Here is a 12,874-nt window from a genome sequence, read left to right as displayed (position 1 = left end):
CAGGACTAATATTATTATATATTTTAAAGGATTTTTAATTTTGTAATACAAACATTATTTCCATATATTAAATAGTGTGATGTAATTGTTTTCCCTCTTGCAGGACTAACACTGTGTGTGTATATTCCACAGTGTGTGTAAACAGTCTCTGGTGAAACGGGATCCGCTTTCAGCCCTATGCGTGACGTCACAGCGTCGCCTCGCTGCATGTAAACAAAGCGCCGCAGCAGCAGCGGTGTTGATGGAGACGAACTGAGAGGAATCAGAGGAGAAAAGTGGATGAAGTTTGTTCTGTTGGATCAGGAGCTGATGACAGTGGGATGGCAGTGAGATCAGACTGAAACGGAACCAGCAACATGTCTATGGAAGACCCGTTCTTCGTCGTCAAAGGGTCAGAACCGAGCTAATGCTAATGCTAACACCGGGGTAGCTTCTAGTGTTACCCTGCAGCCAGAGAGAGCTAATCAATAATCGATACCAGCATCCGGTTATTAACAGGGAATAACAGCAGGCTATAACTGCTAGGCTAACCGCTAAGCTAATGTTAGCTCCCAGTGTGTTGTGAGTTAGCCTGTTAGCATGTTGCTTTGATGTTAGCACTGAGTTACAGTCAGTGTTCAGGGTCAGATTATTGTCCGTTAATCACAAACACAGTCCTCAGTTATAGTGGAAATACTCTGATAGAGGTACTGCATTCAAAGTAACCCTTCAGTAAAAGTACCTATAGTATATCTATCTGTCTATCTACTTGTAGACATTGTACAGTTATGGAAACATTATTATTATTACTACATCATATAATATGTGCATATCAAATGTTTTTTTTACTGGTAAATACAGCTGATAGATAATTAAGTGCAGTTTAAAAGTTTACCTCTGAGATTTAATGCATTACAAATATAAAGTAGTAGAAAGCACCTCATAATGAATGTCCTTCCTTCATTTCTCTGCTGCATATGATCAATAGATAACATTTAAAGTTCAGTGAAATAAAATATTGGATACCTTTTTTATGCACAACGGGCTTAGTCAGCTCACTGGACCGCTGGCTGTACGGCTAACAGAGGTAACTAGCTGAGTACAGTAGCTGCTAAAGCTTGTTATGATGTTTGTTGCAGGGAGGTTCAGAAGGCAGTGAACGCAGCACAGAGCCTCCACCACAGATGGAGCGAGCTGCTGCAGGAAGGGGGCGGTGCCTCCAAGGAGGAAATGGACTGGACAACCAATGAGCTGAGGAACAGTCTGCGCTCCATTGAGTGGGACCTGGAGGACCTGGACGAGACGATCAATATCCTTCAAACTCTGACGTGTTGTAGAGCTCATAGATGTGAAGTGTGAACCTGTGAGAGATGAGGGTTTTTCTTAACTGTCCTTGAACGCATCGTTGAGTCCAACCCAAAGAAGTTCAACCTGGACACTGCAGAACTGTTGAAGAGGAAGGCCTTCATCACCAGCACCAGACAGACGGTCAAGGTAAGCTTCACTGACATCAGGTAAAACTCACCTCTGTGCTCAGGTGAGGAGTCACTGTTCTATAAAACAGACTGCTGTCCACATCGGAGCATCTGCAACATTCAGTCATGTTGACATTACATAAACAGTTTGTCCAAAAGGTTTATGGTTCTGTTTGTTTTCTCCCCTGGTACCAAATCGGGTATTCATATTTCACTGGTATTGACTTAATTTCTGGTGTTGTGACATCCCTAGTTGCAGTTAGTCTTCAAGCTGAACTGCTACTGCCTGATTTGATTCCAAATGATCTGATTGGCCACTGACTGTCCTTTTTTTTGTCTTAAAGGAAATGAAAGAACAGATGTCGAGTCCAGGTGCGTCTTCGGGGGACAGAAAGAACCATCAGGTAACGGACCACAGGGGTACTTTGTATGCCAGGGGTTTCTCTGGTTCTCTGTGATTATCCTCATATTCTTACCTTCAGCTGAAGCTGCTTAAAATATAAGATGTCTGACGGTGTGTTTGTGTTGTCCAGGCGCTGCTCGGTGAGCGTGGCCCTCAGGGTCCGATCTGGCAGCCCGGAGCTAACAAATACAGCCGGCTGGACAGCCAACTGCAGAACGCCAACACTCAGTGCATCGAGGAGCAGCAGGGCCAGCAGCAGGTAACCCTGGGACCAGGATACAGCGAATAACAGAGCTCTGAGTGGGGATGCAATATGGGGAGGTTGAGGGTACCTGGTGGATTCTCACAAAGCATAATAATGTGTGTTTGTATCAGCTGATTGCAGAGCAGCAGGACGAACAGCTGGAGCTGGTGTCGGGAACAATCGGAGTCCTGAAGAACATGTCGGAGAGGATCGGCATGGAGCTGGATGAGCAGTCTGTGTAAGGGCTGTCAGATTCCTTTCATTGACGGGGTTATGCTCTACGTTTGGTTTGTCCCTGGAGGTAACAGTAGGGTAGGATAGGGCCTTGGAGATTATTTAAGGGTAGGGTAGGGTTGGTCGCTGAAGGTAACAGAAAGGTAGGACCAGTCTCTGGAGATGAGTCAAAGATAGGGTTTCATCAGGATACGGTACTTCCCTGGAGGTTGGAGTGGGGGTATGGTGGGTCTTTGGAGGTTATATAAGAATGAGGTAAGGAAAGTGAAGTTCAGTTCCAAAAATGTAACTTTGAGGACTTCTAGAACAAGGGTTAGGAAAAGGGCCAGGAAGTTAGGGACCACAACAGGAAGTACGGGCCAAAACAGGACCTCCTTTTGAGTCCTGCAGAAGTGCACCTGGTGTAGAAGCAACTAGTGGCCAAAAGTGAGTCACGTGACGTCATTGGGCCCAAAACGACATTTCCCATTGACTTACACTGGGAAAGAGACGTCTGTAAATCAGCGTATCATTTGTTTGGAGGTTATTAAACTTCCCAGAACCAACACTTGAATAGCGGTTATTTAAATCATTACATCTTTAGAGCTGTAGATGCACAGAGTTTTTATCCTCATGTGACGGGGTCGAGCGCGGCCGTGACGGAGCAGACAACCCTCAGAACCAATAAAACTATTCATCTTGTTTAAAGAGTCCTTTTTTTTCTTATTACATTACTTTTCTTTAATGTAAATAAGTTGGCAGGGCATGCCTTCTTTTGTTTGCAGAACACAGCTTTTTTTAGAGGCTAGATGCCAAGAAATATGTTTTGAAAAATGATATTTGGTGAGCTGACAAAGCACTTCTTTCTACTCGCGCTCATCGGGCCGGACTTCATGAGCCTTTGTGTTTCTCTTGCAGGATGTTGGATGACTTCACTCATGAGGTGGACAACACTCAATCCAGATTGGACAATGTCATGAAGAAACTGGCTAAAGTGTCGCACATGACCAGTGGTAAACTGCTTTATTACTGGAGGAGTGGCAGAAATAAATCAACGGATGGATGACTGTAATGATCCAAAGTGGTTTTAGTTGGTATTAATTACCAGTCTGTTTCCTGCAGATCGTCGTCAGTGGTGTGCTATCGGTGTGTTGATTGGAATCCTGTTCGTCGTCCTCCTCCTCTTCTTCATCCTCTGATTGATGCCTGCTCCTGTCAGCTCTCCTCAATCTGTCTACTGGAGTCCACCGGATCCTACGAGACTCTACCGGACTAAGCAAGACTCTACTGGACTCCACCAGACTCTACCAGAGTCAACTGGACTCTACCAGACTCTTATCACACTCCACCTGACAATCTACTCTATCAGACTCTTATCGGACTTTTCTCGACTCTATCAGACTCTTAACGAGACTAAACAAGACTCCACCGGACTCTACAGGACACGACTGAACTCTACCTGACTCTATTGGACTGTACTGATCTCTAGAAGACTCCACCAGACACTACTGGATTCTATTGTACCCTTCTGTACCTCCACCAGACTTAATTGGACTCTCCTGATCTCTAACGGACTCAACCAGACTCTATCACACTCTACCGGACTCCACCGGACTCCATCGGACTTTATCGGACTCTCCTGATCTCTTTGTCTGTCTGTTTCTGCTGAGTCGGACTGAAGGCACTTTGTGGTTCTCTGAATGTCTGACTGTTAATCGTGTGGAGGTCAGACCAGGTGGAACCAGGTTTGATATGTTTTAAAGAATCCTGTTTGTTTTATTTAAGGGCTGAAAATAACATTTCCACTCCACTGAACCTCTTTTATTAAAACCACTTTAACTCCATATTTACTCTTCTTTTAAAACCAGTGTACTTTAATCCAAGCTGGACTTAATCGTAGCTGTCCTTTAAAGCTTTCCTTTTTAAACCAGTTTAACTCCAGTATATCTATTTACCTTAAAGTGTTTAACTCTGCTTGAATCTTGACATAAACTCCAGTATATAAGTATATTTCCAGCACAGTATTTTCTACATGTACATCATTTGAACTCTGTTAACATCACTTTATAACGGCTTGATTTCATTTGAATCCTGGTTGAAATTGTGGTTTGACTCTGGTTCATTTCAAGTTTAACTCCAGTGCATTTCATATTTAATCATGTGACCACCAGAATTTTAATCATGGTTTAACTCCAGTTTATCTCTACATGAACTCCAGTTTAACCCTGTTTTTATTTAGGTTTAATCAAGGTTCAGCTCAAGTCTAACTATGGTTTTAATCATATTTAATCCTTAGTTTCAGGTTAAATCCTTTCTTAACTCCAGTTTAACTCTTCATGAACTCCAGTTCAACTCCAGTTTAACTCTACATGAACTCCAGTTTAACTCCAGTTTAACTCCAGTTTAACTCTACATGAACTCCAGTTTAACTTTACATGAACTCCAGTTTAACTCTACATGAACTCCAGTTTAACTCTACATGAACTCCAGTTTAACTCCAGTTTAACTCTACATGAACTCCAGTTTAACTCTACATGAACTCCAGTTTAACTCCAGTTTAACTCTTCATGAACTCCAGTTTAACTCCAGTTTAACTCTACATGAACTCCAGTTTAACTCCAGTTTAACTCCAGTTTAACTCTACATGAACTCCAGTTTAACTCTACATGAACTCCAGTTTAACTCTACATGAACTCCAGTTTAACTCCAGTTTAACTCTACATGAACTCCAGTTTAACTCTACATGAACTCCAGTTTAACTCCAGTTTAACTCTAGTTTTTTTGTTTAGTCTGCGGTAGAACTGTACGTAATTGATAATGGAAAGAAAGTACTGACACTAAAACTTCCTGTTTACAGTTTGTGTGTTTTTACTTCCTGAATCTATTTTATGTTTCGATGTTTTATTTTACTTCATGAAATGGTATTGTTCTTGTGTCCCACACTATCAGATTCACGGTACGCACGGTGGTAAAGAAACGTGTTTCCTGTTTTAACAAAATAAAACTGACTGATAAATAAAGTGTATAAATACAAAGAGTATTCAGACTGACTTTGATCTGTTCTCTGTCTGCATGAATCATCAACATGTTTTACATTTGATCTCAAGGCAATTCAGTATTCTCTTCATTTAGTAATATTTAGTAAATGTGTTCATCAGATTTTCTTCAACAAAGATGATTTTAAGGTAAAACTATAGAAATAGTTGCTGTTTTCCATTCATGATAAATGTGTCCATGTTACCTTTCCTAACTTTACTTTACTACCGTATATTGGTTATTATTGATCTGTTTAGTTAAACCGGTAAATGTTTAGCATTTTATTTCAATGAAACAGACTTATTAATAGAAATCTGAATTCAAAATGTCATAATTTCTCAAAACGAACATTTTTTTCTGTAAACCTGAAAATTTGGATTTATATCCCGAAATCTCAGGTTTCTTAAAATATCGGACTTTTCTCTCAGAGTTTCGGCTTTTTTCGGAAAATTTAGACTTTTTTTTCTGAATCTGGACACCTCAGCCTCCTCATCCTCCTCGACCTCACTGCAGCTTTCGACACCATCAACCACACCCTTCTGTCCCGGCTGGAATCCTCCCTCAACATCACTGGCACTGCACTCTCCTGGCTACAGTCTTACCTCACAAACCCCCATCCAGACTAGAGTACTGCAGCAGCACCCTGTCTGGTAAACCATCAGAGAATCAATTCCTTTTACAACAAAATATTAATAGTTTTTCTCAGAAACATTTAAAAGGTGCATCTTTATTTGTCAGAAATGATAAACATACATTTAAAGTGTACAGAAATACTGCGGAGGTTTAAATACTGTGAATACTTGTTCAATGTTTATGAGTTGAATAACATTACTTAAGTTTATATTTACAGCAGGTCTGAAGAGGCACAAGGGTTCAAATCAGAAACACATTTTAAGTCCTAAAGGTCATCAAAGAAATCACTTCCAGGATTTAATAACTGATATCAGATTAGCAGCTGGTATTATGACGCTGCTTTAAAGTATTACAGTAAACTGTTGTGGACCTTCTTCTTCTTCTGTGGTTTTCAGCTGTCTTTGTAAACAAGGGTTTCTTCTTCTGTGCTTTTCAGCTGTCTTGTTAGCCTCTCTCATTCTGTGGTGTTCAGCGTGGAGGTGTGCGTAGCACCCTGATGGTGGTGACGGTGTTCTGGGTCAGCAGACTGGTCACCTGATCCAGACTGAGGCCGGACACCTTCTGCCCGTCGACCTCCAGAACCTCATCGCCCACCGCCAGCAGCCCGGAGAACAGCTTCTCCGTGCTGACATCCAGCATGTCCTCCACGTACACACCTGCAGTACACAGAGTACTACACTGTTAGTACACCCCTGCAGTACACAGAGTACTACACTGTTAGTACACCCCTGCAGTACACAGAGTACTACACTGTTAGTACACCCCTGCAGTACACAGAGTACTACACTGTTAGTACACCCCTGCAGTACACAGAGTACTACACTGTTAGTACACCCCTGCAGTACACAGAGTACTACACTGTTAGTACACCCCTGCAGTACAGTGTTCATTCACAATGTACTACAACACAGTATTATTACACTGTAAATAAAAACTGAACTATAGCAATATTTACAGTAGTATTTACAGTAGTAATTGCAGAAATAGTAGTAGAAGTTGCAGCAGTGTTTGCAGAGGTAATTACAGAGGTAATTACAGAGGTATTTGCAGTATTTGCAGCAGTATGTTCAGTACCTGAGTCCCGGCGTCCTCTCCCTCGGCTGATGATGAATCCGAACGTCCGGCTGGTGGGTCGGTTCAGCTCCAACAGAACCGAGCCGTCAGCAGAAACCTGAAGAACCCGACCCACACAGCGAGCTGAGGAGGGAGAACCGACGTCCTGCAGGGTGAGAGACCTCTGAGAGAAACTGAGGGACAGACAGAACGCTTTCAGGACTCATAACGCTGACTCATTCCCGCACCTTCACTCTGAGGAGGTATAACGGGATACTTACGGCTCAGCAGCTCGACTGTAGTCCGCAGAGCGATCCTTCTTCTTCTTCTTCTTAATCTCCGACACGATACTCTGAACGGATGACGACTTCCTCAACTGCAGGAAGGGCGGCCCCTGCTGGAGAGACAGGAGTCACAGACTTCTCTCTTTTTTTTCACTAATTGGTTGAAATGTTTGGATTAGAGCCAGCAAATAATAGAATTTCAAAATAAAATAATTGATGATGTTGTCACCACACTGGGAGAGTGGCTGGAGGACTTCCTGGTTGCTGTGGGGGCGGGATCTGATGCAGCGGGGCGTGGCCTGAAGCTGAGGCGGTCAAGGCTGCCGGTTCGAGTCCCGCTGAGTCTGACGCTGGAGAAGAGACGACGCAGAGAGAGACGAGAGGAATCGTCTCTGCTGCCGAGGCTGGAGGAAACAGATAAATAATCAATAATTCATTTAAGAAGAATTATTGTCAACAAAGTCGGGGTTAAAAGCAAAGGATAGATTTGTCACTATTTCAGAAGTATAAAGTTGTTATTGTTTATTAATGTTTAGGGTTGAATTCAGTGGCGGCTCCTGACAAATTTCTCAGGGGGGGCAAAAGTTGTGATGATGGCTAAGATGACCCATTCAATGGGTAAAATAATAATAAATAAAAGTCAGATAGCCAGCTTTACAGTGTCACATCTCATTGTTTAATTTGGTTTTCAACCACTAGATGCAACCCCAGACATAAAATATACAATACATTTGGTTCCACAATAAAACACACATTAACAGATAGTTTGTCATCTAATAGTTTGCCCTTGAAATCACTTTTAGCACAGTCTACAATTTATAGCCATCATGGATGCCATAGCAATAATCAAATCAAATTATACTATAATCAAAACTGTAATTAATCAAAATTTTCCAGAACATATTCCATTTACCACTATACAGTTTACAAGTTTAGTAAAGGTATAGAAAACCAACAGACCCAACAGGCATGACGCGCGCGCTGTACGTCCGAGCACGCATCAGTGCGTAACTGCGTATGACGAAATCACGTTAGGGCAAGCCCCCCCGGAGCCCATAGAAATGCATTGTATCGTTCGATTTTTGAAAAAACGAGTCTCAACATGTAAGTCTATGAGAGCGCCTGGGGCGATTTTCAATCTGACTGATATCGCCCCAAGGGGGCGGGGCTACTGGTTGGACAGTGACATCCAGGCTGCTGATTGTCGCAGCGATATTCAGGCTGCTGTTTGGACTATACTATTAAGACTTAGACCGGCAAAATAAACTCTTTTCTCTCTTTTTTTTTTTTTTTTTTTTTTTTCGTTTGGCTTAAGGAGGGCGGTGCACTATCGCCCCCTATGGGCCAGCCGCCCCTGGTTGAATTCCTGATTCAGACTCACCGTTCAGGAAGGGAAGAGTCGTCAGCGTTAATCTCTGCTCTCATTGGCTCTCTGTATGCAGGGGGCGGAGCTGTTTTCACAGCTGTAAACCAATCAGAGGAGGAGATGTTAATGTGCATGAACAGATTTCGGCAGAACTAAAGCTGAGTCCGTTTACAGATCTATATATATTGTTTTATTTTCCAGCCACAATATATCCTGTAGAGCTTCTCACCGGTGGAGCTCTGGACCTGAACCTCAACAGAGGGGCTTCTCTGTTGCAGTGCTGCCCAGCTGTGGAGCTCTTTGTGGGGCTGTGCTGCAGCTGGACCCCCTTTGTCGTGCTCCTGGTTCTGGTTCTGGTTCTGATTCTGGTTCTGGTTCTGGTCCAGGTCCTGGTTTTGGTTCTGGTTCTTGTTCTGGTTTGGCACTACCTCTCTCCAGTTTATGCTCTGTAACGTAATCACTGATCCCACAGGGGGCGGGGCCAAGTAGGACGTTGGCGTGGTCAGCTGGTCAGGAGCGTAGGGGTTGATTGGCAGGTCTATGATGGGCATGGGGTTTCCATTTATCTCCATATGATTGGTCCTTCTCCTCACTTGGGGGTAAGCCCCGCCCCCTACCACCCTGGTGTCCCCATGTCTGACGGAGCCAATATACGTCTCTCTGATTGGCTCAGTCAGCAGGTGAATGCGGGGCCTGTGCAGAGTTCGCCCCCGGTCTTCAGGTACAGGTATGCTGACTCCGACAGGCCCCGCCCCCGACGCTCCGTAAACATACCGGTTCAGGTGCGGTTTAGACATCAGCACCGGCGTCCCTCGCTGCCCGGCCCGCCTTCTCTGGCGCTCCAGGTATCGAGACTCCGCCTCTGTCTCCGTTTCATCCTCGAATCTCAGACGGCGGGTCGGAGACGATGCTGGGCGACGCCTCGATAACTTGGCTGACTGTTTGCTGCTGGACGAGTCACTCAGGTGTTCGGATGGAGCCGAGACCTCCGAGCGCAGCTGGACGAACGGAAGCAGCCGGACCCCCGACCTGCAGACACAACGCCGTTATCAATCAATCAATCGAAGTTTATTTGTAGACCCCGATATCACACATTTTACGACACCCTCTGTCGTTTACCCCGACATCGGCAAGGATTGCATCCGTAGAGCAAAACCCTAGGTGAGCGCTGGGGTATATCGGAGTGTTGGATAGCTAGAGCTTAAGTTTGCGCTTCTTGTAGATTTGGTTCGCATTGTTAGCTTCTGGCTTTATACTGCAATGTTGGATCGGTGTTGTGGCATAGACTTAGATCCCAGCAGAGTTTAACCACTGAGTGAGATCATCATCGGTCACCCAGCTTTAGATTGAGGGTTTAATATCTCTTATTATTCTCTGTTATTACAGTTTGTTTTAAAACCGTTACTTATCTGTAGATACATTTTTAGAATTTTCCATAGAATTTTTTTATTTTAAATGTGTGTTTCTATCTCTGCGTGAACCTGTACTGTTTTCCCTCTTCTCTGTTGCTGCATAAACGCTTGGATTTCCCCACGGGGATTAATAAAGGTACATCTTATCTTATATTGCAAGCCTAGAGTGCAACATATGGGTGCGCCGTAAGAATGGTAGTTAAATTAAACGATAGCAGTGTTAGATCGTGGAGTTATATCGTGGCGTTATGTCGCTGTGGTGTCACGTCGTGGTGTTACGTCGTGGTGTTATGTCGCTGCGGCGTTACGTCGTGGTGTTACGTCATGGTGTTACGTCGTGGCGTTATGTCGCTGCGGCGTTACGTCGTGGTGTTACGTCATGGTGTTACGTCGTGGTGTTACGTCATGGTGTTACGTCGTGGCGTTACGTCATGGTGTTACGTCATGGTGTCACGGCATGGTGTTACGTCATGGCGTTATGTCGCTGCGGCGTTACGTCATGGTGTTACGTCGTGGTGTTACGTCGTGGTGTTACGTTGTGGCGTTACGCCATGGTGTTATGTCGCTGTGGTGTTACGTCATGGTGTTACGTCATGGTGTCACGTCATGGTGTTACGTCATGGCGTTATGTCGCTGCGGCGTTACGTCGTGGTGTTACGTCGTGGTGTTACGTCATGGTGTTACGTCATGGTGTTACGTCATGGTGTCACGTCATGGTGTTACGTCATGGCGTTATGTCGCTGCGGCGTTACGTCATGGTGTTACGTCGTGGTGTTACGTCGTGGTGTTACGTCATGGCGTTATGTCGCTGTGGTGTTACGTCATGGTGTCACGTCATGGTGTTACGTCGTGGCGTTATGTCGCTGCGGCGTTACGTCGTGGTGTTACGTCGTGGTGTTACGTCGTGGTGTTACGTCGTGGTGTTACGTCGTGGTGTTACGTCATGGTGTTACGTCATGGTGTTACGTCATGGTGTCACGTCATGGTGTTACGTCGTGGCGTTATGTCGCTGCGGCGTTACGTCGTGGTGTTACGTCGTGGTGTTACGTCATGGTGTTACGTCGTGGCGTTATGACGCTGCGTGGCGTTACGTCGTGGTGTTACGTCATGGTGTTACGTCATGGTGTTACGTCGTGGTGTTACGTCGTGGTGTTACGTCAAGGTGTTACGTCGCTGCGGCGTAACATCGTGGTGTTACGTCGTGGTGTTACGTCATGGTGTTACGTCGTGGTGTTACGTCGTAGTGTTACATCATGGTGTTACGTCGTGGTGTTACGTCATGGTGTTACGTCGTGGTGTTATGTCGCTGCGTGGCGTTACGTCATGGTGTTACGTCGTGGTGTTACGTCGTAGTGTTACATCATGGTGTTACGTCGTGGTGTTATGTCGCTGCGTGGCGTTACGTCATGGTGTTACGTCGTGGTGTTACGTCGTGGTGTTACGTCATGGTGTTACGTCGTGGTGTTACGTCGTGGTGTTACGTCAAGGTGTTACGTCGCTGCGGCGTAACATCGTGGCGTTACGTCATGGTGTTACATCATGGTGTTACGTCGTGGCGTTATGTCGCTGCGTGGCGTTACGTCATGGTGTTACGTCGTGTTGTTACGTCGTGGTGTTACGTCATGGTGTTACGTCGCTGCGGCGTAACATCGTGGCGTTATGTCGCTGCGTGGCGTTACGTCATGGTGTTACGTCATGGTGTTACGTCGCTGCGGCGTAACATCGTGGCGTTATGTCGCTGCGTGGTGTTACGTCATGGTGTTACGTCGCTGTGACGTTACGTCATGGTGTTACGTCGCGGTGTTACGTCATGGTGTTACGTCGTGGTGTTACCTCGTGGCGTTATATCGCTGCGGCGTTACGTTGTGGCGTTAGTACATGGAAGACTAAGATATGGCGTTAGAGGGTGTACGGGGCAAAAGCAATGCGAAATAACGGGTCGTTACTAGCGGTGCGTAACATGCAGCGCTAGATCACAGACGAAGAAGTTGGGATGGAGCAGAGCTTATAACGCTTCTTTAGAGAGCGGCGAACTAACTCGAACTGTGTGTGTGTGTGTGTGTGTGTGTGTGTGTGTGTGTGTGTGTGTGTGTGTGTGTGTGTGTGTGTGTGTGTGTCTGTGTGTGTTACTCACAGTGTGTGTGTGTGTGTGTGTGTGTGTGTGTGTGTGTGTGTTACTCACAGAGTGTGTGTGTGTGTTACTCACTGTGAGTGTGTGTGTGTGTGTGTGTGTGTGTGTGTGTGTGTGTGTGTGTGTGTGTGTGTGTGTGTGTGTGTGTGTGTGTGTGTGTGTGTGTTAGGCTACTCACAGAGTGTGTGTGTCGGGGGTCAGCAGCTTGTGGTCGGCTCTCAGAGGAACGCAGCGACGCTTCATACGAGCTCCGTCCTCGCACTGCTGCAGCGGCAACCAAGCTGACACATGGAGGCTGAAAACACACACACACACGCAGACAAACAAATACACACACACACACACACACACACACAGGGTGGGGGAGGGGAGAGGATGACATAAGCGGCCGTGATTGGTCAGGGTGACAGAGGAAGGATTAAAGTGAGCCGCTCGTCAGAACTGATTAACGAGACGAGACTGTTTATATCAGCAGAGTCTATGTGTGTGTGTGTGTGTGTGTGTGTGTGTGTGTGTGTGTGTGTGTGTGTGTGTGTGTGTGTGTGTGTGTGTGTGTGTGTGTGTGTGTTTTAAGAAGTGACGACATTAAAAATGACACATGTTGTGTTTCTTGTGTTTAGGTGTGTAGAGCCCTTTGTCTCCGTG

The 12,874-nt window shown here is 45.2% G+C and overlaps 2 protein-coding genes across 2 annotated transcripts; one reads left to right on the top strand and one right to left on the bottom strand.

Moving 5' to 3' along the window:
* The first annotated feature begins 138 nt into the window (after positions 1 to 138).
* On the top strand, positions 139 to 5,352 carry stx6 (syntaxin 6). The gene is made up of 8 exons (XM_063890970.1): positions 139 to 391; positions 1,119 to 1,288; positions 1,379 to 1,473; positions 1,799 to 1,858; positions 1,988 to 2,116; positions 2,233 to 2,339; positions 3,233 to 3,327; positions 3,437 to 5,352. Exons 1-8 carry the CDS (start codon positions 357 to 359, stop codon positions 3,511 to 3,513), a joined length of 768 nt encoding a protein of 255 aa, XP_063747040.1. The 5' UTR covers positions 139 to 356; the 3' UTR covers positions 3,514 to 5,352.
* A 705-nt stretch (positions 5,353 to 6,057) lies between these two features.
* On the bottom strand, positions 6,058 to 12,548 carry si:dkey-121a11.3 (uncharacterized). Its single transcript, XM_063892011.1, has 7 exons — positions 12,408 to 12,548; positions 8,916 to 9,715; positions 8,702 to 8,783; positions 7,550 to 7,724; positions 7,318 to 7,433; positions 7,058 to 7,230; positions 6,058 to 6,639 (listed from the first exon to the last, which is right to left on the bottom strand). Exons 1-7 carry the CDS (start codon positions 12,470 to 12,472, stop codon positions 6,452 to 6,454), a joined length of 1,599 nt encoding a protein of 532 aa, XP_063748081.1. The 5' UTR covers positions 12,473 to 12,548; the 3' UTR covers positions 6,058 to 6,451.
* Positions 12,549 to 12,874: the final 326 nt, after the last annotated feature.

Source organism: Eleginops maclovinus, chromosome 9, assembly GCF_036324505.1.
Source record: "Eleginops maclovinus isolate JMC-PN-2008 ecotype Puerto Natales chromosome 9, JC_Emac_rtc_rv5, whole genome shotgun sequence".
NCBI lineage: Eukaryota > Metazoa > Chordata > Actinopteri > Perciformes > Eleginopidae > Eleginops > Eleginops maclovinus.
Note: the sequence above shows the minus strand (reverse complement) of the source record. Positions and strands in the feature narration are given on the sequence as shown.